This window comes from Annulohypoxylon maeteangense, assembly GCF_022496945.1.
Source record: "Annulohypoxylon maeteangense strain CBS 123835 unplaced genomic scaffold GGS22scaffold_2, whole genome shotgun sequence".
Classification (NCBI taxonomy): domain Eukaryota; kingdom Fungi; phylum Ascomycota; class Sordariomycetes; order Xylariales; family Hypoxylaceae; genus Annulohypoxylon; species Annulohypoxylon maeteangense.
The window spans coordinates 1,931,229-1,956,057 of record NW_025953249.1 but is presented as its reverse complement, the minus strand read 5'-3'; the positions used below and the strand labels follow the sequence as shown (position 1 = coordinate 1,956,057).

General features: G+C 48.4%; 11 protein-coding genes across 11 annotated transcripts; 8 read left to right on the top strand and 3 right to left on the bottom strand.

Moving 5' to 3' along the window:
• Positions 1-30: 30 nt before the first annotated feature.
• Positions 31-1,360, bottom strand: GGS22DRAFT_196796 (NAD(P)-binding protein; the record flags this gene model as incomplete). Its single annotated transcript, XM_047965889.1, has 3 exons — positions 663-1,360; positions 304-523; positions 31-200 (listed from the first exon to the last, which is right to left on the bottom strand). Exons 1-3 carry the CDS (start codon positions 1,185-1,187, stop codon positions 31-33), a joined length of 915 nt encoding a protein of 304 aa, XP_047822958.1. The 5' UTR covers positions 1,188-1,360.
• A 463-nt stretch (positions 1,361-1,823) lies between these two features.
• On the top strand, positions 1,824-3,597 carry GGS22DRAFT_67566 (uncharacterized protein). Its single transcript, XM_047967761.1, has one exon. The coding sequence runs from the start codon at positions 1,934-1,936 to the stop codon at positions 3,467-3,469; it is 1,536 nt and encodes a 511-aa protein (XP_047822957.1). The 5' UTR covers positions 1,824-1,933; the 3' UTR covers positions 3,470-3,597.
• A 773-nt stretch (positions 3,598-4,370) lies between these two features.
• On the bottom strand, positions 4,371-5,975 carry GGS22DRAFT_153187 (uncharacterized protein). The gene is made up of 2 exons (XM_047959809.1): positions 5,666-5,975; positions 4,371-5,613 (listed from the first exon to the last, which is right to left on the bottom strand). Exons 1-2 carry the CDS (start codon positions 5,792-5,794, stop codon positions 4,684-4,686), a joined length of 1,059 nt encoding a protein of 352 aa, XP_047822956.1. The 5' UTR covers positions 5,795-5,975; the 3' UTR covers positions 4,371-4,683.
• Positions 5,976-6,269: 294 nt separating this feature from the next.
• GGS22DRAFT_153186 (leucine carboxyl methyltransferase) lies at positions 6,270-7,777 on the top strand. Its single transcript, XM_047959808.1, has 2 exons — positions 6,270-6,790; positions 6,843-7,777. The coding sequence occupies exons 1-2, from the start codon at positions 6,529-6,531 to the stop codon at positions 7,643-7,645; spliced, it is 1,065 nt and encodes a 354-aa protein (XP_047822955.1). The 5' UTR covers positions 6,270-6,528; the 3' UTR covers positions 7,646-7,777.
• A 275-nt stretch (positions 7,778-8,052) lies between these two features.
• GGS22DRAFT_153184 (TFIID-18kDa-domain-containing protein) lies at positions 8,053-9,650 on the top strand. Its single transcript, XM_047959807.1, has one exon. It carries the CDS (start codon positions 8,242-8,244, stop codon positions 9,202-9,204), a length of 963 nt encoding a protein of 320 aa, XP_047822954.1. The 5' UTR covers positions 8,053-8,241; the 3' UTR covers positions 9,205-9,650.
• A 200-nt stretch (positions 9,651-9,850) lies between these two features.
• GGS22DRAFT_153183 (phosphoglycerate mutase-like protein) lies at positions 9,851-11,088 on the top strand. Its single transcript, XM_047959806.1, has 3 exons — positions 9,851-10,148; positions 10,224-10,441; positions 10,537-11,088. Exons 1-3 carry the CDS (start codon positions 10,076-10,078, stop codon positions 10,945-10,947), a joined length of 702 nt encoding a protein of 233 aa, XP_047822953.1. The 5' UTR covers positions 9,851-10,075; the 3' UTR covers positions 10,948-11,088.
• A 49-nt stretch (positions 11,089-11,137) lies between these two features.
• Positions 11,138-12,541, top strand: GGS22DRAFT_196794 (uncharacterized protein). The gene has a single exon (XM_047965888.1). It carries the CDS (start codon positions 11,406-11,408, stop codon positions 12,345-12,347), a length of 942 nt encoding a protein of 313 aa, XP_047822952.1. The 5' UTR covers positions 11,138-11,405; the 3' UTR covers positions 12,348-12,541.
• Positions 12,542-14,797: 2,256 nt separating this feature from the next.
• Positions 14,798-15,535, top strand: GGS22DRAFT_67540 (uncharacterized protein). The gene is made up of 2 exons (XM_047967760.1): positions 14,798-15,036; positions 15,098-15,535. The coding sequence occupies exons 1-2, from the start codon at positions 14,810-14,812 to the stop codon at positions 15,405-15,407; spliced, it is 537 nt and encodes a 178-aa protein (XP_047822951.1). The 5' UTR covers positions 14,798-14,809; the 3' UTR covers positions 15,408-15,535.
• A 329-nt stretch (positions 15,536-15,864) lies between these two features.
• GGS22DRAFT_67535 (uncharacterized protein) lies at positions 15,865-20,131 on the bottom strand. Its single transcript, XM_047967759.1, has 4 exons — positions 17,877-20,131; positions 17,540-17,821; positions 16,712-17,482; positions 15,865-16,658 (listed from the first exon to the last, which is right to left on the bottom strand). The coding sequence occupies exons 1-4, from the start codon at positions 19,873-19,875 to the stop codon at positions 16,126-16,128; spliced, it is 3,585 nt and encodes a 1,194-aa protein (XP_047822950.1). The 5' UTR covers positions 19,876-20,131; the 3' UTR covers positions 15,865-16,125.
• A 381-nt stretch (positions 20,132-20,512) lies between these two features.
• Positions 20,513-21,923, top strand: GGS22DRAFT_153175 (DUF292 domain-containing protein). The gene is made up of 2 exons (XM_047959805.1): positions 20,513-20,644; positions 20,738-21,923. Exons 1-2 carry the CDS (start codon positions 20,621-20,623, stop codon positions 21,605-21,607), a joined length of 894 nt encoding a protein of 297 aa, XP_047822949.1. The 5' UTR covers positions 20,513-20,620; the 3' UTR covers positions 21,608-21,923.
• A 575-nt stretch (positions 21,924-22,498) lies between these two features.
• GGS22DRAFT_196790 (uncharacterized protein) lies at positions 22,499-24,453 on the top strand (the record flags this gene model as incomplete). Its single annotated transcript, XM_047965887.1, has 2 exons — positions 22,499-23,309; positions 23,363-24,453. Exons 1-2 carry the CDS (start codon positions 22,586-22,588, stop codon positions 24,451-24,453), a joined length of 1,815 nt encoding a protein of 604 aa, XP_047822948.1. The 5' UTR covers positions 22,499-22,585.
• Positions 24,454-24,829: the final 376 nt, after the last annotated feature.

Genomic DNA, 24,829 nt, shown 5'->3' with positions numbered 1-24,829 from the left:
ATATCCCTTATTTGTATTCCTACCCCATCCTCACAAACCCCTAACACCAACTTTCAAGTACCACTGATCCTCATCAATCCGCTTCCTCACCTCCCCACTCTTCAACTCATCAACATCCCAACACGCCCACACGAACCGGCCATGGAGGAACCCAGCCTCGGGGGTAGCAGCCCAGACGGCGAAGTCGCCCGGGAGTTCGGCTGTAGCAAAGAACAAAGTCAGTTCATTAACCCTACGCCAAAACGGCGGAAAATGCCTAGGGAGGTAGAAAGGGGGTTGGGGTTGGAGTTGGGAAACACGTACGTTCGTCCCACCGAATAGTCTGCTCGGTGTATCCAGCGTCCTTAGCAGCGTCGGTGAAGATGGCGCCGGGGTGGAAGTTGATGATCTGCATCTTCTCGGGCGCCACATCCGCGGCAACCATCTGCAGGGCAGCGGCGCCGGCGTTCTTGGTCAGGCCGTAGGCCCGCGCCGGGTTGATCTCCCAGTTATGGACCGCCATTGTGGAGACGTGGACGAGGTACTGCGAGGAGATGCGTCAGTATGGACTTTTTGGCCTTAAATTTGTGATGTCGGTTTCCGAGCCGCTCTTCATGGCGTTCCTTTTTTTTTCATTTTGGTGTAGCAGTGAATGTAGGATAGAAGTACTAAGTATAACGCACCTTCGTCTCCCCCACCCCCTTCCCCAGCTGTTTATAAAACCTCCCCGCGAAATCCAACTGCGCGCGGACATTGACATCGTAATACGTAGCCCAGAGCTCCGCGCCCATATCCAGGAGCGGCTTGGTAGGGGGGATAGCCGCGGCATTCAGCACGAGCACATCAACAACCGTGCCTTCGCCAGCCAATCGCGCCCATAAGGCAGCTGCGTCCGTAGGACTGCCCATGTCGCACTCGAGGCCTACGACCGTGGCGGGGCCGCCATTGGTGGAGGTTTCGCGGGCGAGCGTGGTTAGAGACGACACGGCTTTCGCGACGGTTCCGGAGCGCCGGCCTAAGATGATGAGTTTGGCGGCTTGGGCTTGCACGAAGGAGCGCGCGATGGCGTATCCGATGCCTGCGGAGCCGCCGGTGACGAGGACGGTTTTGCCGGCTTGAGAGAGTTCAGGGCGGAGGGAGGAGATGGCTGGGTAGGAGGCACGGTGGGTAGTTTTGGTTACGGCCCCTAAGTTGTATAAGCCTTCCATTTTGTATTGTGAGTAAAGGGGATGTCTGGCTGATTGGTGTTAGGATTAGAGATTTATGTTCAGGGTGATCTTTGAATGCTATGAGCAATATATGAAATTCTGTTCTCTAAACCTGGCTGATAGACATAGGAGTCCATGGCTTATATACAAATTCATGAGCTCTACAGCAATCTATCATTTCTACCGCCCCCGGTTTATTCAAGCCGAGAATGTAATATGATATCGTCATAGCACGGTATCTGATGCTATGTTAGCATCTCATTGCCAAGTTAGCTACTGTAGTTCAGGCTTCGCAGTGGCTCAATATTAATAATACCGACGGGTGTAGCATTTCACCACCCCGCGCTATGGTAAAATGCATGCTCGAGTGGTTGCAGAAAAGGGGAACGACACCATAATTTCCCGCAGCTCTGATTGGTTCGGGGTCGTGATGGTTTCCTCTTTCCCGATTATAGTGAGAGATGGTCTCCACATTTCTCCGTGCTGCGGGCTTACAAATGTGAATGACCCCCGGTAAGCCCACATATACCGTATTTATTTCGTACTCGTAGAGCTGTCCCGATCTTAGCTTCTTTCAGCTCATTTCCGCAACCTGCGGAACGATTCTGAGACCTATGCATGTTACGTTGAGTAGAATGGCGCGCTGAACATCCTATCACAATCCAATCGTATAGCTCTCCCTTCCCGAATGAGCGCAGACTTACAGCATATCTACTTAAAACTCACCTGGACTTACCTATTAAAGCATGGCTTCACCTTGGCGACGAGCTTGCACTTCTTGCACCAAGTCTAAGAGACAATGCACCAAAGGTCTACCCGTGTGCCGACGGTGTGCGGATAAACGCATACCCTGCATATACCCTCCAGCACGGCGAATCGTTCATGCGGAAACAGATATGATGGCGTCAGCATCATCATCAGTCGCAGACGCGCCCGCAGACGCGCCCTCGGTGAGTCAGAGTGGTGGTAACGACGCGGACTCATGTGATTTAGGCTTCCCCCCTCTCTCGCTGACGCCAGCGGAAGTAGCCGGGAGAGCAATAGGGTGTCGAGCAGCCGCTCCGGCGCCAATAGCAGCAGCAGGCCCTCAGCCGCAAGCCCCGCCCGATGCTACGTCCTCGGATACCTGGTTCTTAACGCCGGAGTCATGGTTCGCGGATTTTACACCTCCCCCGGTCCAATCGGCGGCGGTGATGGATGGCGTGATCCGGCGCTTCATCGAGAGCGTGCAAAGCTGGCTAAGACGGTGGGTGACGGAGGGCAGCAGTCCACTACACCATAGGAACCTGTACCGCGAGAAGATGCCACGGCACATACAGGACGCATACACGGCCATCGCCATGTACCATACCTTACCTCCTTCCAACAGCCATAACCACAGCCATGGTCACAACCACAGCCAAAGGACATCATCTACCGCCAGCGCCGACGCCCGGGCAACAGCAACCCGCATCCTCGACGACCGCGCAACGCAGCTACTAGAAGACCAAGCACTCTCGCTATCACTAGGCAAGAACCCCGATATCTTCGACCACCTGAGCCGGGTACAAGCGCTACTAGCGTACCAGACGATCCGGCTCTTCGACGGCGATGTGCGCATGCGGGCGCAGGCCGAGGCGCTGATCCCGACGCTGGCGCTCTGGGCCCGGCAGCTACTCGACTGTGCACGCGAGTCGCTGACGCGGGGGGCGCGGTTTCTAGCTGAGCTGGTGAGTTCGGGGTATTGCTCCGGGTCTGGGTTTGGGGCGGGTGCGGGGTTTGCTTTTAATCCCATTCCGAACAGTGGTCATGACTGTGGTGACGACGGTGCAAGTCCCGGGTCTGAGTCTAGTTCGAGTTCGGGTGGTGGGATTAGAGGAGGAGGGGGAGGTAGTCATTGTTCGGAAGAAGGGTTGTGGAGGGCTTGGATCCTAGTCGAGAGCGTGAGGCGGTCGTGGTCGATTGCGACTTATATCCAGGAGACATACATGTATATGAAGCAGGGCTGGTCGGAATGTCCTGGACGTGTGACGATCACGATGCGGGGAGGGTTGTGGGATGCGAAGTCGCCGTATGCGTGGTATCGCGCGTGTAGGGAGGAGGGCGCGCTATTCCTGCCGACGACGCGAACGGAGAGTTTATTTTATGACAAGCGACCTGAGGATGTCGACGAGTTTAGTCTGAGCATTATGGAGCTGGGCTTTGGAGAGGAAAGATTAGAAAGGTGGATTGGGGAGAAGGGAGGGAGGGGAAGAGGAAAGGCGTTAATGATAGAGGGATGGGATGGGGAAATGGCGATGTGATGTGTTTAATGGCGGAATGTACGGTGCATGCAAGGTGATAGTGGCGGCAATGTATGATGAAAATAGATTACGGAACACTACTACCTAGGTAGAAAGTACCAATGAATTCAAGACGTCTAGGACAGAACTTCAATCCCTCTAGTAATAAAAACAAGCATGTTCTAGATATGCCGCACAGATCAAATGTCAACTATCTTCCTTATGGCGATGCATCAAGGCATCGGTCACAACGAAAACAAAAGTTTTGAGATCAAAAATTGCGCTCACTACGATCCACGAGGGATAATAGAAAAGGGTCGACTCCGCGCTGTGCAATGCAGGTCTCCCCCCTTGGCAACCCTCATGCTTGAGCGAGGGTTGCCTGAACAAGGTAAGTATGAAGAAGAAAGGAAAAAAAGAATTCAGAAATCTGGGAGGGAAGAAAGGTATTTATAAACTTTGGTCGGGCGGTAAGAATCAGCAGAATCACATATGGGTCTTCACTGATTCCTTTTAGCCAATTAACAATTTCATTGATTCATTAGTACAAAGTACGTACCTAGGTACGTATTCTTTATCGCATTAGGACTAGCGCTTTGTAGCCTGTGCAACAAAGCAAAACCCACCTGAATCGATGGATGGATCTGTTAACGCCATCTAAGGCGTAAATAGTTTCAACTACTCTATCATAAGTTATATTTTTAGAAGACGGGCTGAATCCTTCAATGTACCATATCTATATCTACTACTATTATGACTGATATTTCTGTTAGTTAAGCCATCGCAGGTTAAACGATGTCGATGTCATATAATGTTAGACCAACAAATATACATAGGTACATAGGTATGTACCTAGTATCTATCCAAGTCACCAAGTATTTCGTAGTTTTGAACATACGCAAGCTTTAGAAATATGAAAATACTGATTTTACCATGTTATAATTGAAAAGTTGCTATTCTGATGTACGGACGGTTCGACTGAACCAAAAAGCATGTAACTAACCCTTTTTCATAATATCATAGTTGAATCGCCCTGTCACCCAATTCAGGGGATAAATGCTATAATCCATTGTCCTACTTTCATCTGAACGCCAGGCCTGCTCTTTATTCTTCCAAGTGTCCTCTCAACCATTAATATTGACATGCAGCAAGAACCATCCAGAAATGACAAGTATATTTGTACCAGAGCGGACTGTAGCGTCATGGTTCATGACCATGGAGTAGATCGATCAGATTTAAGCAGCCTTCTTGCTGTGGCTCAAGATGAGGAACATCTCGGGTACAATAACAGCCACCCAGAGTAGACCAAGGGCTAGACCGGCCCCAAAGATCTTAACATAGAGCTTGACAAGGCGAACCCACGAGGCGCGAGAGAAAGACTGCCAGGCATCCTTGACAGTGACGAAACCTTTGCCACCGACAATGGCGGGCTCCACCTTTCCGCTGAACGAACGATCAAAGGGAACGACGGTGTCATCCTCATCGGGAAGGAGAGAGGCCTGGACACGGGTGAGGATAACTTGAGTGGGAATGACGAGGAAGATGTGCAAAACAAGCGACACGAGTAGCACAATCACACCCTTCCAGATGTCGTTCTTGTCAGCCACGGGAATGACACCGGGCTGCTTGGGGTTCGGCAGGTTCATGGACATAGCATACGCAAGCATTCTGGGAACAAACGTAGCGAGCTCAGCCGAGAAGAAGTACATGGAAATCGGGAGAGCGGTAGCGTTGAAAGCCTTCTTGAAGGGGGGAAGACGCTGCCAGAAAGTCTTAGAGCTCGGTGCCGAGATGACGATGTGAGTCCATGCTGTGTAGAGCTGGACGAGACCGAGCGCGGAGAGAGGGGCGGCGATGGGACCGGGGATGAAGGTGCTAACTAGAATGCCGTAGACGACCGAAGTAGCGACACCCAGAGAGAAATAGCACGCAAGACCTCGGAACAGAGAACGCCATCCGCTAATGGCAGTGAGAGTTCGGTAGGTGGATCGGAGGGAAGAGGTGATGAGACGAGGTTGGGAACTAGCAGCCTCGCCGGCAAGCGGGGCATTGTCTTCGGCGAAAGATTGGGCGTCATCGTTCAGGGATACGGGTTCGTAGGCCGGAGGTGATGGGTCCTCGACAATAGCAAGCGTTGGAAACACATGTTGGAGAGAGTAGTTGACCTAAATAGCCGCGTTAGTTGTGTTCCGATACACGCGTAGTTGGATATCGTACCATCAAGACCAAAGGCAAGAAGATGAGGACATCTAGGAAGATCAGCCCTAAACCCCAGCCAGGCATCTCATAGTTCTCCATAGAGTCTTGGCCCCGCCTATAAACCGCGTGGGCGATGTCGCGATACATTTTGGGTGGCTTATAGTAGATATTCAATAAATCAAAGCTAGTAGTAGTATACAAGGGAATGTGATGTTGATAAACTAAAAAGTATGTAATTCAAAAGATGGAGTAATAACAGCAGTGAGAAAATGTAAGAAGAGGGGGTGACGAAGATGTATGAAACGGGGAAATAGGAGCTGAAAAGTCCTTTACAAATGATAAATGTCAGCGCAGGCAACTCAAAGGAACATCGAATCTCGAACAAGTTGCGGCTAATACGGTGTCTCGCACTGTAGAAAGCTTAAACATTCGGACTAATAACTGTTAGATCAGTACTTCGTCATGCATGTAGTTACCACCAACTTTAAAGTACTATCTAATCAAACATCCGATATTTGACATTTTCGGAGCGTCGGCAGCACAGTAAGCCTACTTACGTATTGTCGCGTACAATCTAGGCAACCGCCGCCCCCGATCGCAAGGTACCTTTGGAATTGGCTGCACTGCCTCGCTTCTGTGCTTCCTACCTAACTTGACAGCCTGTTAACCTGATGTTGGAAGCGTACCCCGTCGCTTCCGTTGTTGCTGATTCGACAGTATCTGTTTGATCTGTGACACTGTTAGACCTGGATTTTATGAGAGCCAATTATAATTCGCCCATGACTTTACAACGCTCTTTAGCGACTATTACATCACACCATCAGCCTTACGGACCCGAATTTGTTCAGTTCATCAACGCCAACATTAACGAGACCGGCTAGATGTCTGCTCCATCTATCCCAAATCTTCTCTCGCTTCGAGGCTCTAGAGGAGGGGGTTTCCGGGGTCGCGGCCGTGGACGAGGAGGCCATTCGCAGTCTGCAGCGATTAGTCATGATACTACTATTCAAGGCACCGATACAGATGCCGCCGTGTCGCGCATGAGCGCAGTCGACCTCGGCTACCTGCAAGACCCATTTGCACAATATTTTGTCCAGAACACAGTCGGCGGCACCGTCAGAAGGCTGCCTATCATAAATCGAGGTAAGATGTCCGAGGGCCGTTCTGCCCTAGCGAGTGCTAAGGCTAGAGGTAGGGACTTATACCCGGACTACCGCTCTGGATGGACTAATATCCTCATTCTTGGCTGGTACTGCAACAAAGGAACGGCAAATTATCTCACTTGGTGCTGGCACAGACACGAGATGTTTTAAACTGTTCTCTCAGCCCCAGGAAACCGGTCTTATCTACCATGAGATCGACTTCCCTGCAATTTCCACCAAGAAACTAAACCTTGTGAATGCTGTGCCGCAACTTAGGTCTATCATTACTAATCCACAAGCCGATACCAACAGCTGGAAAAGTTCAAGTCTACAGAATAATTGCCAATATCGGTGTCACGGATTAGACTTGAGAGATCTACTCAAGGATGATGTACAATCACTCGATGGTCTCCGTACAGATGTTCCAACTGTTTTGATCTCAGAGTGTTGTCTATGTTATCTAGAGACTTCAGAGGCTCAAGGGGTGATCAAGTACTTCACCGAGAAGATTCCAAACTTAGCCATCATCATCTACGAGCCAATTCACCCGAACGATTCTTTCGGTAGGCAGATGGTGTCTAACTTGGCAGCGCGACGGATTCGCATGCCGACGCTAGATGCCTATCAAGATTCCGCCAAACAGCAATCCCGGCTGAAGGATGCAGGCTTTGATTCGGTAAAGAGCTCTACCATAGGGGATATATGGCGGAGATGGATTGCGGAGGGGGAGAAAGAAAGGGTTGATGGTCTAGAGGGGTTAGATGAAGTTGAGGAATGGAACCTCTTGGCAGATCATTATATCGTGTCTCGAGGCTGGAGAGGAGACGGATTTCAAGCGTGGGAAAGTGGATTGTGATGGGAATGAGGAATAAGTCGATGAACATGCTGAGAAGTATTTATTAGTCTCCTCTGCCACCATAAGAGCTAAGGAATAGAAAGCATCTGGCTTTGTAGTCCATTCAAAAATACCAACATGATATTCAATGTATTCCTCACCTTACAACTGAGTAAGAGATATCGTACCTAGTACAGTCCGTTACAGTCAGTTACATGATGGAATAACGAAAAGACGAGAATAAGAATATCTTGTTAACAGTCAGAATTCTTTTGTCCAATTTGTACTTTCCCCTTTCAATATTTAGAGTTGGTGGCTGAACTCTCATATGTTCACAGTGCCGCTAACTTATTAAGCCAATATTTTGTCCCACCAATTATGCACAGAGGAATTTCAACTTTCAATTGTACCTATCTCTAAATAATTCACGACCATTCAACTCTTCATTCTTATTCTATCATTACAACATATACCTTCTAACAGTCCTATTAAACTCGATTCAATTGATATTATTTATATCTATTCCTCCAAGCCCATATTACAAATTAAATGCATCGATAGAAAACCTCATTATTCATTCAACCCGATTCAAACACTGCTTATCATCATCAATCAAGATGGCGGACAGCAACAAGCAGCACAAGTACCGGCAGGAGATCCAGCAGATGATGTACGTCTCTGGCGAGACAGGAGAACCATCTGTCGAGACCACGGCCATGATCGAGGAGATCGTGCGGCAGCAAGTGATCGAGATGCTGCGAAACTGCACAGAGCTCGCTGCGCGTCGCGGCTCGCGCTCAATCACCATCAACGATCTAATCTTCCAGATCCGCGACGACGCGCCCAAGGTGTCGCGGCTGCGGACATTTCTCTCGTGGAAGGACGTGCGCAAAAGCGCCAAGGACTCCGACGAGAAGGGCGGCGACGCGGACATTGGCGTCGCCGACGACCCCGCAGGTGGCGTCATGCCGGGCGGCCCCGCGGTCGAAGAGGCCGCGAAGAAGAACAAGAAGGCCAAGGTCAAGCTCCCGTGGGAACCGACCTCGTACTATAGCCAGGAAGTGCCAGAGCGCGACGACGAGGAAGACGAGGAGGAGGAGGAGATGAATTACATCACCCTGCAACGCCTGCGTAAGGCTGACGAACGCACCAAGGCAATGACGCGCGAGGAGTACGTGACGTGGTCGGAGTACCGACAGGCGTCGTTCACGTACCGCAAGGGCAAGCGGTTCAGGGAGTGGGCCGGGTTCGGCATCGTGACGGACAGCAAGCCGTCGGATGACATAGTGGACATCCTCGGCTTCCTGACCTTCGAGATGGTGCAGACGCTCACTGAGGAGGCACTCAAGATTAAGGAGCAAGAGGACCTCTGGAAGGAACGCAGTGGTGGTGAGAACTCAGGTACGAAAAAGCGGAAGCTTGCGCAGGGCCTCTTCGATCCCCCGAACGAGGGTAAGACCCCCGTCGAGTCGAGACATATACAGGAGGCGTTTAGACGCTTGCAGGCTCGTCCGAAGAAGTCGAGGGCTATGCTCAACGGCACGAATTTGCAGCAGAGGACTAATTTGAAGTTGTTCTGATTCTGCTGCGGGTTGGAAGATGGTGGAAATATTTGGCTACTCTTTCGGCTTGAACACCTTGCAGTTTAGAGAGTGTTGGCTATTCATGGCTGGAATTTACCGATCGCAAAAGATTGAGGATGAGACAAGACGTTTGGGACATACCCAGGAGTAGTGGTGTTTGGGGAGTTTTGAATTCTATTTGCTTAAATTCTATCACTACACACTTCTGGTTTTAGAAGTGATTTTTAGAAATTGCCTGTTGCTAGGAGTTACCAGGAGCAGCGCATTCAGCGATAATGTCATTGGTACTAGTAGACTGTTCCTTGGCATTTTCACGAAGCCAGCGATTACACAGCTTTTAGATTTACGGTTGGCGATAACTGTTATATCCGTATCCCTCTAAAGCTCGATTACTCGGACAAAGTTGCCTGGTTTGTTTGAGATAATCAAATCGAAAAATAGATCAATGATTAATATATAAGTAGTCACATAGCTATGACTCCTATAATCAAGGTTTAGTGTCTCCAACCAGTAGGCTGTGCTATCTAGTCCATGCGCGACGGGCATTCGCCGTTGTCGGTGCGGTTGACCGGCGTCATGATCGTCGATATAGTGGGGAATTAAGGTCCGGTAGACTTCCGCTGCGACATTTAGTCACCGTACAAACACTCATCCATCCATCGCCTTCTCTTCAACTTCTAAGCTGCTTTGCTCATATTTTAGCGTGCATGATTTGTTGAAATTCCCAGGCAGAAAATACAAGGCAACAATCACTACAGTCAATCATAAATAGACCATAAGATAGACTCAATCATACACTCACACTCTCACCTCTTAACTTCTACACATCAACACTTTTTACTGTTTACACTTCTACTTCTACTTCACTATGGCGCCCAACTCACGCCTCATTCTTACTCGCCATGCCCAGGCAGAACACAATGTCGACTCAGACTACTGGAGTGAGTTGTATATCCAGAACGTACCTCAAGTACAGGTACACGAATAAGAAAATGTGGCTGACAGCCCGCATACAGTCCCCGACGCACCGCTCACCCCTCTTGGTAAAAAGCAAGCGGCATCCCTCAGCCGGCTCATACCCGACCTGCAGAAAGAAGCAGATGTCGTAATTTCCTCTCCACTGCGGCGCACCCTTCAGACCACTTACCTAGGATATGCGCCAGCTATCGAGCGCCTTGGTGGCTTGAAAAATGTCGTTGTGCTCCCCCAGGCTCAGGAGTGCAATAATATGCCGGTATTTATTATTCCCCTGCCCCTCCATTTTTGAGAAATCTCTGTTTCAAGAGCGAAATTTCTCAGCAAGCATCAGAAATTACTGACTCATTCAAGTGCGACACGGGTTCATCGAAGGAGGTCCTAGAAAGTATCCCTGAATTTGCAGTATTTGACCTGACGCCTTTAACCCCTGACTGGAATAGCAAAGAGGGATTCTGGGCACCGACTGTGGGGGCGTTGACTGAGAGAGCCCAATGGGTGAGAAAATTCTTGAGAGACAGGCCGGAGAAGAATATCGTGTTCGTGTCGCATGGTGATATTCTACGAAGAATCACGACAAGACCGGGCCGGGAAAGCAGCGATTACCCATGGCAAAACGCCGAGGTGAGGATCTTCGAGTTCGATCCCGAATTTGTGGATTCGGATGAGTGCTTCTTATACCAAAAGGAGAATGTGGCGGCTGCGGGCGGGTACGGACTAACAAGTACGGAGCTGGAGATCGAGCAGGGTGAGGGGAGATTGTAGATCCCTAGAATTAGATTTGGTGCAATCATTCATATCCGCGGACAGTAGACGGAAATTTGGACGATTAGAGCAGCCCGCTGATAGACATAGATAGGCCGGTTGCTGTTAGATCATAGAGAGAATTGGATATCTTCTACGGTGTGTCTTCTCGTCAAGTTATGTGAGACATACATACATCGCTCAGAGGGATTGAATGGGTAAAGATGCCTATAAACTGTGATATGGATGCCCTTTAGGAATCGGAATTTACTCAGGTACGTGGTATATCTTCACTCTAAAGCCCGATGTCAGGGACTAGAAGCAAAGAGCCTGACTTGGTCAATATAACCATATCATGCAAGTCATAAGAAAAGAACCATGGAAATAATATATATATCCAACTCTAGCAGCTATTGGAGTATTCTCATTTCGCCAGCTTGATTTACGGGTTCAATCAAAACTTAGCTATCGAAACGACAATGGAACAACCTCCACAACCAACACCTTCGCCATTCCACGGAAGAATTAAAGTGTACGACACACTCGACGGTAGCGATGTACACTGGACCCAACCGCGACGCGTCCACCTCCACAGGAGGACACCATCGGGAGATACATTATGCTGCGCTTCCGTCACCATAGGCGGCCTCGTAGAAGACGCGAACCTGTACCTCCTCGGGTTAACCTCCGACCGTCTTGTACCCGAGTCCGAAACGCAGATCGAAGAGCACACTGACACGAACGATGGAAACTGCGTCTGTGTCGGGTTCGTGAAGCATACGAGTCGAAACCTACACTACACATTAATCAACATATCCCTCGATATGAACAACATGGACCCGATCCAAGACGGCACGGACTACATCTCGACGGCCTCCTCATACAAAGCCACGCTCCACCCCGTCCTCGTTAGACAGCAGCACATGAAAGCCGACCTGGTCGTCATGACTCGCACTCGCAACCAGGAAGTCATGACCGGCCGTATCATCTCCTTACCGACCAAAGTCGCGCGACCGGCATATGTAGGAACCGGCGAACTCATGGTCGCGTCCTTCGACCCTTCGCGCGGCCGTGTTCCGTCGAACATAGACGTAGGCACGTGGGTGTACGTGAAGAAGCCTGATTCCGGCAACAACCCCAGAACCAACGGCATAAGGGAGTTGCACCACCTAGTAGATGGCACGAGCTACGTCGGGGTCTTCGAGACGGGCGATGAGGACTACTATATCGGGAGCCATTACATCCCCGTTGTGCTCCTCGGGCACATCGTCGAGGTCTGCGACAACGGGGATAGGGAGGCGAGTGTCAGAGTAACGATCCAAGGCGCGTACGAGGTCTTGACTGAGATGTTCGTCCGTCGTGGAGGCCCGGATTACCCTGATGGCATCGTACGGGGTCCTGCGGGTACTGACACGTTGTAGATTCCCACATGGAGCGATGCGGCAAGCAATATTGCGACCTACTTGCCTACATTCCCCCCCTGACTTGTGGAGGGAGGTCGTGATACGCCTCGTTCTTGGCGGTGATGTGGAACATCGATGAGACGCATTGTTAGGCGAGGTGGGAAACTATTATGTACATAGGCTATGAATACACCCAATGGAAATATTGAACTACGATGCTCATGGCCGATTGGTGGATTCTGAATATCTCACCTAGAGGTTATCTTACTGACATGACTGGCATTGTAGGTATTGGAGCTATAGTGGTTAAATCTCAGAAGCCAATAGCCACGCTGCTAGACGAGGTTGATGGGAGGACAGATGACAATAACCTATGATCATCAAGAACCTTGAAGGAACACTCAGAGCTTCACCATATTATCCAACATCTAATAGTTGAGATACGCTTTCACAGAACGAATGTTCGCCCTCGGGTTATCTATTTCCTTTTGCCCAATCACATCAGGGATATAGGTAGAAAGGAGGTTGTGTTACATGAAGTCAAATCAAGAGGATTGTCTACCTAGCTTAACATTTATTGTGATAGCCGGACTAATGCGCGTAGATCAACGTCCCAACCACCATCTAGTATGTCTAGAATCATTCTTCACTCGAAAGTATATCCGGATGTGCTCACCAACATCCCGAGATGCCGCGTTTCGCGCCGACTGAGAAGCTTTCAGCTCCTCTTCCCGCAGTCAAACATAATATCTCCTGAGTATATGCCCAGGGATAGAGGAGAAGCAAATATCGGTGAATGCCCAGTTCTGATGTTTGAAGTCAAGTTGAGGCAAGCAGCTGGGAAGGATATCGGCTTCATCGAAGGCAAGAATCTAGGGTTGGAATAGTACTAATGTCAGGGTCCCGGGCAAGTAGGCTATTTGACCTGCGCAAGCGCGGGAGCTAATGCAGCGTTGTTGTCGTGGAATAGCTGCCGGGATATAGTCTTCGGTCTATAATATACTTATGTAGTTGTGAAGAGGAGAAGAGCGGTCAATTCTGATACGTCTGCGGACTCATAGGCAGAGACAAGTTACAACTCCGTAATAATAATCGGGTGTCGGCAAATGCGGAAACTAATAGTAACTACCTACATATGTTCTAGTCCTTCATGGTTGAGAAGAAGATAAAATTTCCATAGGGGAAGTGTGACATGTTTGCCATTATCAGAAGAGGTTATAGGGTGTCGATCAATCTCGATAGGTTCGAACCGCAAGACCGGGTACCTAAACGTGGAAGATCGTTTGGCTTTCGGGATGGCCATAGGCTAGGTAGTTTTCATCCACGGAAGTTTCCATCTAGACAACGGCAAGTATACTTCTGCGCTGGAAGCACCACTTGTCTACCTACCTTCTATAGAGAAATCATCCAATAGTAACCTCTCCTGAAACTCAGAGAGTGGACTGACTTGAAGTCATTCCTTTCTCGGTACTCGCTCCGAGAAGTTGCAGTTATTTTGGGTTCCTAAGAGCGAGTACGACGGCCTAGATAGTGGAGTTCTATGGGGAATGGCAACTTTCAAACTCGCCTCCGAGGCTGAGTTTTCTGTAACAGATACCTATTAGTATGCTTAACTCTTGGATATTTTTTATTCTCGTATTCACATATATCGATGAACTCATTATTACAACATTACCGTCTTCATCTAGCTTGATAAGGATTTGTGAATGGTGATCTGTTGAGACTTGTGGATCATCTCATCTTCTTGGCTGTTCATAATATAGACTAAATGCTACACTGCAACCTAAAACCGCTTCTTCAGACTTTACATTTGTAGATGAGACATTTCTAGAATGACCCTGTACAAGGCCTCAAAGGTCCCTTTTCGCCTTACGAAGCTAGTAGCAACGAACGGTGAAGGTTAAGCAATGAACCCTTACCTAACAGAAAGCCAACCTGGTGGCCTGGTGGCCCGGTGGCCTCAGATATCCATTTGTTTACTTAGGCCTTAAAATGTCTTCTTATGGGGCCAATCGGAATATAAGGGCGGCTTCGTGCTAAAATATACCGGCACTAGCGGCAGTGTGACAGCGATGGCAGCCTCTAGCTCTAGTAATTTCCTGGGGTTTGGCTCTTGAAAGGATGTAACGTTTCTGTAGTAGCTTCATCTAGCTTCATCAACAACGGCTATGTTTTGACTTGACAGGATTGTAGATGTAATTGTTGAGGATAATAAAAATAAAAAAAATTACAGCCACTTACTAGTAGCATCATGCTAAAAACTTCCATGTCATGAGATTTCCAGGAGTGCGACCCCGCCGAATACGAAATGAGGTTCATGCTCTCACCGTCACCAACTCCGCAGATCCACGCCCCGGCGAGCTAGCTCTACCAGCCCTGCCCACTGCCCAGCTACCTCCCCCACACTCCATCTGCAATGAGACTTCAAAACGAACATCATATGGGACGAAGGCGTATAAATACCCTTCCTCCTACCTGATATGTCCTATCTTGTCTTCAGCCTCATCACGCAATCACAGCTTCTTCAACTACACACTTCTCATCTTACTCATCAACAACTTAGTCTTTACGACACCTCAAACTTCAACTCCATCAAAATGCAGTTCCTCACCCTCGCCGCTTTCATCGCCACTGCCTCGGCCGCCGATGTCATCTTCAAGGTCACCGACTTCTCTGCCGGATGCATCCGCCACAGCACCCAGTGCTCGTAAGCACCACCTGCCACCATCTTGTCTAAACCATGGATATGCTAACAAAGTCCGCTATAGTTACAACTTCAATGTCATCCAGCCCGGCACCATGGAGACCACTGGCGTAGCCTGCTCCGCCATGCTCGCCGCCAACACCGACGGCACTCTGCCCGACGTCAAGGACGGCACCTGCAAGGACTCCGCCAGGACCTTCAGCGTCACCAAGGGTGCTGACGGCCTCACCCTGACCGTCACCCAGCCCGTGACCCCCTCCAGCGACCAGTCCGGCTCTCACCTCCTCGCCAATGCCGACCTCAAGATGTCCAACGAGCCCAACGCCGTTGTCCAGACCTACACCGGTATCTCTGGCTTCGACCTCACCTCTTAAGTTCGGAAACGACTTTGACGACCTTGAATTCAATCTAATGTGGAGACGTTTTTGGCAAAATGGGGTTTTACGAACCAATGAATGGAATGAAAACATACTAGATCCTAGATATTTATAGAGCACACGCCTTGTTGCGTTTATCAATCAACGGCACCTTGCATAAAAACAGTTTCTGTCCTTTGGTGATATGTATAGGTAGGTAATCTCCATTAGACCAGTGACATATCAGCTTTTGATCTGGTTGGTTGTCTCAAAGACTCGTGGCAGTGGAAATCGAGTCTTGGCGAATACCGAAGAGTGGTTGGGGATGAACGTGTGGACCCTGTAAGCCGACCCCTTAAGATAGGGATGCGATGACGTTCAATAAGCTTATTTTAAAGTTCTGACTTGTGTATTTTGACCTTCGCCGTATTTCGGACCATACACGAGATGGTTAAGAAGATATCTGATGATCATATGATGTACTAAATCGTAATATTAGCATGTTGTTTGCCAACTAAGTTTGCTACCACTCCGGTGACAACAAAAAAGGGGATGTGCTACGTATTCGCGACTGAACCGCCTCGCAATTCAGCTACCTCCAAACTATCTCATCACATTAATATGTTTCGCATGCCTCATATCTCATTCCCAAAATCCAGCAACGACTTCGTTCCCGAACTCCACAATCAGCCAAACCATCAACGCAAAAGGGTATAAACGCGACCTCCCCCCAGCCCTAAAGTGCCCACGTTGCCGACGGCCGTACCAGCGGGCGCTTTCCCTTAGGATCATTCGTATCCCGCCTCGCCCTGGCCTCCCTCCTTTCACGTTGCCTACCCTCCATCCGTTTCGTCATAACGCGTTGCAGGCTCATAGGCAAATCGTCCACCGCCTCCTCATGATCATCCGCCGCGCCATCATGGCCCCATAGCGCCGTCGACGTTCGCCTCAGCATATTCGCATCGACTCCCAAGCTAGAGGCCGCGCCCGTAACGGTTCCATGAGACGGCATTTTACCTAGCGTAAAGCCACGTCTCCTGCGAATAAAGCTGCTTCCGGATTTGCTCTTCGTCATCTGGACGTTCTGCTGTTCCGCCTCTGCCTGCGCTGCAGCGGCAGCAGCAGCGTTGCGGTCCGACTCGCGCTCCTTGATTTTCCGCGCATATTCGTGGAATTTGGGGCGCTCCAGCATTCCGCTGCGGAATGCGTTGACCCCAACCAACAGCTTGGCGAGGTCTACGAGTTCTTCTAAATACTCGATAATTTCCACTGGCGTATGAAGTTAGTAATTATTGATTATCCGGGTATGAAATATTGCTTACTCATGCCCGCAGAACTAGCATTCCACGATAGGAAACTCTGTCGAGTCATCGATTTCAAAACGTGTGGTTGGAGTGGGATAGAACCCCCGGTGGTTGTTGCCGGCGAATGAGTACCGCTATTGTATGCCGATTTTACTATGCCCCCAAGCAGAAGCTCGCGGACTCGGCTGATGTATCGCAACTGTGCGACACGACTAGATGGTAGGAATTGAGGGAGAGGTAGTCGCGTTGTTAGAGCCTCGCTGACAGCGAACAGTGTAAGCATCATACTAGCAGCGACATTGCGACGGTATGGTAAGACATCAGCATTCAACTCCTCGATCACACTGCTTCCGTATGCCTTGCGGAGGTGAAGCATATTGTCCATGCGATCGATGATTTGGAACAGGACATATATCATCTCGCCATATATCAACGCTTGCCCTTTAAAACTGCCTTTCATTCTCGGCTCTGTCAGGCAAAACGGCAAGAACGTACGGGCTGCTGTAAGGGCTTCCTCAGCCTTTTCCATAGCGTCCTTGAAGTTATCGCTTAATGCATGAGATTTGATATCGACATTCTGAGGCGAGTCAATACCAACGGCGACTGAACTCTCCATTTGCGAAATCTGTTGGATTGTTGAGGCTAGAGATTCGACAAGCCTATCTCGAGCTCGGACAGGGAAAAGAAACATCTCAACTAGTAGTGCGATTGTCCCGCCAACAAGGAAGCATACCATCCGTTTGACGAAGATCTCCCATGTCTGGTCTCCGGATGGCTGAAGGATTGTTGCTGGTTGCCCATTAGAAATATTGATTCATTAAGATGCAATATCGATGATTTACTTACCAAGTCCGACTACGGACATACTGACTAGGGAGATAATGCCCGTTTTGACAAATGGTGTACCGAGGTGGATGTATGAAGAGGGTATAATACCGAATACCAAAACGACCACGGCGACGATACGATTTCCTTGGCCTATTTCGTAAGCAAGGAAACCAACAACACAGCCAAATATGACGCCAAACACCCGAAGGAAAAACCCTTGAAATGAAGTTCCAACGGAGACTTCGAAAACAAGGACTAATTGGAGAGATGCCCAAGATCCTCGGATCGAATTATACCAGGCTACGCAAAAATATTAGCAGTCGAACCACCGTCGCTATAGACATTCAAGTCTTACCATTTGTCGCCGGCACGAATGCAGGCCATGTGATAATAAATGCAGCAATACACATTTTAAGGGCGTAGGCGAGGTCATCAGATTCGGCAAAGAACTCGACTATATCGGCAGCCAAGCCACGTAACCACAGAGCATTGCTAGCTTCTGATTTCTGGGGGCCTTTCCGCATCGGAATCCTGCCCTTTTCAGGAAATGTGGGTTGCTTCGAGATAACGTGGCCAGTCTCTTCATCTTCAGCATGTCTGAGGAGCTGCTCTTCGCTACCGTCTGCGCCCTTCTCATTTATGTTCAGGTCTTCTTTCAAGCCGTGGCCTGTTCTTGCCTCCTTTCTTGCCGTTTCGGGAAGGGCGTTTACGTCGTGTTCTCCGCCGCTTGCCAGCCACTTTTTCCAACCAATCCTTGGGAAATAAAGCCTACGATGGTTGTTCCTCGATTGTCTTCGCTCAACAAGAGCTCGCGAATGTTTTAGCATATCCATGGTTTGGCTAGCTGCTTGTCGAACGCTGATCAAAAACGAGGAGATCAAATGCGTCTCCATCCGTGGCATAATATCGCCATGTGATTCTCGACCATATTCTATGCACGCAGCATGCTCAAGAGCCATTGCGGAATCTTGATCGAACTGTAGCAATGCTTCTGCAAACATGTTTACTCGGAGATCAATTTCTTCTAAGGGGATACCCTTAGGGGTTGGAGCGCCCGATGGGAGACGGGGTACATCGTAGCAATATGCTAGAGCAGAGGATATTACATACGTTGCTGCTTGTATTTGTTCTTGAAGGACTTTGGCTGGTCCGCGAATTTGGCAAAGGATATGCTCCAGGAGCTCAATGTCACCAGACTCGATTTCCCGAACTGGTTTAATGAGTTCGATGTTTTGTGCGTATTTGGATTTTCGCCGGGACTTTTTGGTCTTCTTCGACTTTCCAGCGTCGCTGCCGCTTTCAGAACTACTGTCGGAGTCGCTATCCGACTCGGATTCAGAGTCCGAGTCGTTGGTAGTCTTTTCGTCTGGCTGTTCTGGCTCTTCCAGCTCATCCTCTCCATATTTATGTCCCGCTAGAGCATATTTACTTTCGCAAGCATTGATGAGGCAAATGGTAATTTGGACAAGGCGTGACATCAAGGTCATGCTAATTGGTTTCAATGACCGTGGTGGAAGAACCGCGAAGACCAATTCAAAGTTGCTCTCTGCTTGAGCTTTCTTACAGCTACCAAGCTGGGCCCTTAATTTGGCCTTCTTCTCGGTTAAGGCTATAAGCTTGGTTCGTAATATTATCGAAGCAGCCTTTTCCTTTTCTGCATCCTCTCCGTCCGGTTGTTTAGAATCTGACATAAACCAGTCTCCGGACTCTTGAAAACAGTTGACTGTCGCACACAACGTTTCTATCGTGGACTTTCCCAGGAAACCACTTGAAAATTCAGGGAAAACAGTGATGTTTACAAATATAATGACACCGACTGCCGTGAGGATAGGATAAGCTATGTTCGTGACAATGGTGGATGATACTGAAACGGTAGTGCCCGTCAAGATGGTAATGTTGATGAGCAAGAAGAAAAACACAAACAAAAACAGCCTAGGCGCTGATGAGCGTGTGATACCATGAAACAACAAGGCTAATGTGAAGAAAATCGCCTTGATGGCCAAAGCTGCTTGAATGTTGGACTGATGAACGAGGCTAGAAAGGTAAAGACCTAGGATAGCCCAGGCAATCCCGAAGAAGGATCCAAGGGTAATGAGCATCAGAGATTCGGTCATCTGGCCGAAACGTTGCCCTGGATGTCCAAATACCGAAGCCATAGCCCCAAGATATGTCGACTTTCCATATATGGCGATAACCGCCGGAATAAGGCCAATTATCAGGTTGATGGTGGTACATATGGTGTTCTTGATGATTCTCCTCCAGAGATTGTTTTTCTGGAGGTTGGCCGCCACCGTAGCGAACCATTGTTGAAATTGACCTTGAAGCTTCCGCTTCAAATGATGGGCTACAGCCATGGCTTTTTCGATTGTAATCCCAGCACGAAATCCAGCGACGGTTGAAACTTGGAACTATTCATGGTGGTCGAAACTCGACATAAATAGTGCTCGAAAATAGGTAGATAAGTGGATGGGACTAAGACTCGCGAGTTAGGTGTGGTACAACCGATTGACTGGAGGTAGGTAGGTAGGTAGATCTGTGATAGTGTGGTTATAGTGAATAGTTTCTTTATTAACGTGACTATTTCTCCATTTCACAAGAAGTTGAGAAGTTCCAAATTTGTTGTCCAAAAAGCTAAAACGCCAGCGATTGACGCCCCATTCTTACCCCAACTACCCCATTCGTCTTGGCGCTCCACACCAATGATATCATCCATGGATCCCAAAACACGCCAAAACGTCTGATCTTGGTTATTGGGCGCTTTGTGATACTGTTACACAGACAGGGGTAATTCAGCTCTACCAAGATGCAATGTATAGCTACCAAATTTTACGCTTATTGATAGCGTATCAAATGGTATCAAGACTTTGTCGAGCCTTTGATCGTCGCGGGGTTTCTGCAGCAATCTTAGGTACATAGAAGCTGCATGTGTTTCCCGATAAGATGTCTAGCGCTGCGCAACCTCCCGCAACGATCAATCTCTCTACAACATAAGCCAAACCAAACATACTAGGCACCCTAGTAATAGTACGTCAAGTACTGAGTACGATAAGAATATTTGTGAAAAGGATCCCACGAGCCTTCGGGCTACGTATCGTCAAGATGCCTCCATCAGTGAATGTGGTTGTAAGATTATTCCTCTTTTTTACCTTTGGCCCCGAAGCGGGGAAGCTGTCCATCTACAGAGCCAGGCAACTAACTAATCGCTCTAACTTGTAGACAAAGCTGAAAGTACAGCTAAAGCTATCCATCGCGCGACTGCGCATGGTACAACAACGCGATGAACAAATGGGCAAGACACAACGAAGATCAATGGCTCAATTGTTAGACGTTGGCAAAATCGATTCGGCACGGATAAGAGTCGAGAACATTATTCGATCCGATATCACCACAGAGCTTCACGAGATCCTAGAACTATACTGTGAATTACTTTTGGCACGAGCCGGTCTTCTGGAAGGGCATACCTGTGATCCTGGGTTGGAGGAAGCGGTGAAGAGCATCATATACGCTGCACCAAAAACAGAAATCAAGGAATTACAACAGGTGCGCGCTCTCCTCGCGGAGAAGTATGGTAAAGAATTCGTACTCGCTGCTATGGAGAACTGGGATCAGAAAGTATCTGAAAAGGTGGTAAAGAAACTCAGTGTTACACCACCTCGAGAAGAACTTGTCCAGGGATATCTGGAAGAAATTGCTAGGGCATATGGAGTCGATTGGCCAAAGCGGCCTAAAGATTTAGGCGATCCCCCGGATTATGTGGAAAATAACATGGACGATGATGTGGATGATAGCCCAAGTGGTGACCAAGCTCAGAAGGTTCCCGATTCACCCCTTCCTAGTGATAGTAAAGCGGTCCAAGAAAGGGAAGCTTTAAGCCGCGAGACACCTCCGCGATCCTTAGGACCTTTACATATCAATCTGCCAAGTCCTACAACAGATAACCCTCGTCCGAAGGTCACCCTCAACTCAGTGGAATTGAAACCCAGCCAGAAGATGGTTGATGCCGGTATAGCAAAGAAGAATGACGATCAGAAAAGTGGAACAAGCGTTGACGAATTGGCCGCCCGTTTTGCTGCTCTGAAGCGGTAGCTTACTTAGCCTACCTAGTAATTACGATGATGGGGATATGGGAAAACATCGCTCTTTTGAGACAGCGTGTTTATCTATGGATATCAATGAAGACTCAACTTTTATTACCTACTAGGTACCTATACTACCACCAAACTGAAATATAACGATATTTCTATCAGTACACCGACAGGTGTCTCACAACCTTATTGAAATATATAGGTACCCAGGTATTCATTAAATGATCTATCATTTACAACCCACCTATAATGAGGATTTTTTAAGAGATTCGTTGCTTCTATAATAAGCTGGTAACTTAGGTATCTTTTCTATGGGCAGTAAGGATTGTAACTTTCCTTACAAGCCTTTGTGTCATAACGTGGGTGTGCTCGCCGTATATGATGAAGAGATAAGGGGTTGTGTCACTTGAGGCGTGGGTCTTGCTCAGCGGCGACTTCCCATCAAATGACGGGCGACGTTGCGCAAGAAATATAGTCGTTTTAATAGAAGGAACTAACATGTGTAATTCAGACGTCTTTGAGACCTTCCAATCTATCAAACTTCGCCGAGTTGTCCCTTCCTACAATTTGATCTAGGGATGCTTAAAATATTTCAAAATTACCAAGGACTCCCAACCTTCTACTCTCCAAAGTTTCGACCTACCTCCGCACCCTTTACATCTTCCCTTCATGGGTACCACACTTCTTGTTCCCATGTTTCAATAGATTCCCCTCCTCAGAGTGATAAGAAGTGCACCAAGTTCGAAACTCACATCTAATCTGCAGCTGACGACCCGCAGCTTAGGTGTGCTGGTAAACAAACAAGAACAATAATCGAGTGCCTCATATCATTTAAGAACAATTGCATGGTCCTAGAATTACCACATCCTTTTTCTAAGACGCCGCTATTCCCCTCGGATTGATTTGTTTTGTTGGTACGTTATTCCTCACCGGGACCCTGGGATTCACAGGTTCACATATTCCATTATCTAGTGTCAATATGGATCTTCATCCAACCTTAGAAGCTCTAGGTGTGGATAGCCTAGCCGATATCACCCTAGAGGAGCTTCAGAATAAGGTCAATAACGTTCAGTATGGTATAGTGCCTAGATACCAAGTACTCCAGGTGTTCATGGGATGGCTTCATGAGCAGATCACAAGGGATATACAACAGACATCTTTGTTGTCTGCATTTGTGGATCTTCTGCTGGCACCCGCGAAGTTACACCAAGGGCCATTCACGGAAGGCGAGGTGGATGCAGCTTTCAAAGAATGGCAGGCTAACGATGCTGCAGAGAACCCTGCAAACATACGCAGGTACCAGATGGTCCACTTAGATTTCCTCAAGTTATTTGAACAGGCTAGGCGTGGTTCAAATTCGGAGCCCGACTGGTCTTTTGGGCCATCGGGTTTTGACCGAGAACAGGACTCTTCGGATGAAGCAATTGGTACTCGTCTTGTTGGCGGAGGAAAGCGTAAATCAGGGTCCAACGAAGTCCCACTAGGGAAAAGAAGGTGCTTCCGCAACAACACCCACCAGAGTACTGCTAAGATCAAGGAGGAGGATAATGGAGAGAGTTATTTTGCTAAGGCAAAATCAGAGAATAGTCTCTTAAGACCTTACAGCAACGTGAAGTCAGCTGGACAGGATGTTTCTCCGAAGAAGCATAGTTCTTCCTCCTTGCCACCGCCGACCTACATCTGCAATCGTTGCTATCAACCGGGTAAGTGAACGATTTTAAGTACGAGAAAAAGGTTTCTCTGACTTGAATTGTAGGACACTGGATTCAACTTTGTCCTACCAACATGGATCCGGAATGGGATCGACCGCCCCCTGTGGACTACACGTGCGAGATCTGTATGAAGAAGGGCCATCATTTTGCAACCTTGTGTCCCAAAAACAACAAGCAGTCGTCCTTGACGAAAAAACGTCTGCGTCAAGAAGAGCCCTCTCAAGCTCGGTTGAAAACGCCTACACGAGACAGTAAGACGCGTGGTCAAGATCGACACCGTCTCACTCCACCTTCTCGACGCCGCTCACGAACTCCTAAGAATAATCACCATCAAGTACCTGACATCTATAGACTAGATGACGACAAGTCGCAAGTTCAGGTCAACGATTATGAGAAATCCCGCGACCGTAGCCTCTCACCTTACTCGGTCCGTCGACTAATAACTCCTAGCAAGGGTTACGACCACGAGAGAGACTCAAACATCTATCCTCAAAAGCCCTCTCAAGCTCCATCCCGTAAACTCCCCATTCGTCGACCAAAAGTACCGTCTCCCCAAGGACACCCACGTTCATCCCTGGACTTGAACAAGACACATAAAGGAGAAATGGGGAGACTCTCGTATGATGACGTATTCATGGATTTCAACGGTACCTCTCTATCACCGAAAGAATATATTTTCCCTCACAGGCGAAAGGTTGTGGACACAAACCTGAAGGAGAACGAAGTAACGAAGCACGCGTCAGTGGACGTCGATGATATGCCCAAGGAGATGGAGAAAACCAAGGCAGAAATCAACAAGTTCCTTGACGAAGTAAAAAACGAGCTTCTTCTAGCTAAGAAGCCAGTTCCATCGAATGAGGCACGTTTAGTTCCCGAGGACGTTTATGTGAAGGGTGACGAAGGCTATTCAGGCGATAAGATGAACACCGATAAAGGGGAGAATACGAAATGCGATTCCAACAAGAGTAACCTTGCTTCCACACAGACAGATCAGCATAACCAGGGATTGAAATCCGGACTGCAAGTAATGTCGCTCTTGAAGAATCGCGAGAATGCCATCGTCAAAAACAAAGTGAATCGAAAGACCGCCGTGGAGATGTTCGACGAGTTGAATTTATTCCCAACTAAGCCTTAGGATGTTTGAGAATATGGCCGCGATAAATCATATGCGTCCTTATTATGAACTCGAACGTATGATATTAAGTGGTAACATACCTAGGTAATGTTAGCCACAGAGGATACCGATATGCCCGTCTGGAAACTTTGAACGGCGTATTGGAATGGATCTGATACGAAGAGCATATGTGGTATCTTTACCTACCTGATAATCCGCTAGATACCAGCACAATTGCTTCAGTTTCCGTTCCTATTTTGTATTTGCGAGGCGTGCGAAACAGCTCTGTTTTGCATCGCTTGCCGAGGAAATTCCAAAGAGTTAGTTGCTCCGCACATCTGCCCTCTTAACATTAGAGTTGATTGCTAACCGATTAAGTTCACAACATACCAAATCC

Coding starts and splice junctions, on each gene's coding strand:
- GGS22DRAFT_67566 (XM_047967761.1), top strand. CDS start 1,934: ATGGCTTCACCTTGGCGACGAGCTTGCACTTCTTGCACCAAGTCTAAG.
- GGS22DRAFT_153187 (XM_047959809.1), bottom strand. CDS start 5,794: ATGTATCGCGACATCGCCCACGCGGTTTATAGGCGGGGCCAAGACTCT. Junction 5,614..5,665: donor TCTTGCCTTTGGTCTTGATG/GTACGATATCCA, acceptor GCGGCTATTTAG/GTCAACTACTCTCTCCAACA.
- GGS22DRAFT_153186 (XM_047959808.1), top strand. CDS start 6,529: ATGTCTGCTCCATCTATCCCAAATCTTCTCTCGCTTCGAGGCTCTAGA. Junction 6,791..6,842: donor GCTGCCTATCATAAATCGAG/GTAAGATGTCCG, acceptor GGCTAGAGGTAG/GGACTTATACCCGGACTACC.
- GGS22DRAFT_153184 (XM_047959807.1), top strand. CDS start 8,242: ATGGCGGACAGCAACAAGCAGCACAAGTACCGGCAGGAGATCCAGCAG.
- GGS22DRAFT_153183 (XM_047959806.1), top strand. CDS start 10,076: ATGGCGCCCAACTCACGCCTCATTCTTACTCGCCATGCCCAGGCAGAA. Junction 10,149..10,223: donor TGTCGACTCAGACTACTGGA/GTGAGTTGTATA, acceptor GCCCGCATACAG/TCCCCGACGCACCGCTCACC. Junction 10,442..10,536: donor AGGAGTGCAATAATATGCCG/GTATTTATTATT, acceptor GACTCATTCAAG/TGCGACACGGGTTCATCGAA.
- GGS22DRAFT_196794 (XM_047965888.1), top strand. CDS start 11,406: ATGGAACAACCTCCACAACCAACACCTTCGCCATTCCACGGAAGAATT.
- GGS22DRAFT_67540 (XM_047967760.1), top strand. CDS start 14,810: ATGTCCTATCTTGTCTTCAGCCTCATCACGCAATCACAGCTTCTTCAA. Junction 15,037..15,097: donor CGCCACAGCACCCAGTGCTC/GTAAGCACCACC, acceptor AGTCCGCTATAG/TTACAACTTCAATGTCATCC.
- GGS22DRAFT_67535 (XM_047967759.1), bottom strand. CDS start 19,875: ATGGCTGTAGCCCATCATTTGAAGCGGAAGCTTCAAGGTCAATTTCAA. Junction 17,483..17,539: donor TATGTCCGTAGTCGGACTTG/GTAAGTAAATCA, acceptor ATGGGCAACCAG/CAACAATCCTTCAGCCATCC. Junction 16,659..16,711: donor TGCTAGTTCTGCGGGCATGA/GTAAGCAATATT, acceptor TTCATACGCCAG/TGGAAATTATCGAGTATTTA.
- GGS22DRAFT_153175 (XM_047959805.1), top strand. CDS start 20,621: ATGCCTCCATCAGTGAATGTGGTT. Junction 20,645..20,737: donor CTCCATCAGTGAATGTGGTT/GTAAGATTATTC, acceptor TCTAACTTGTAG/ACAAAGCTGAAAGTACAGCT.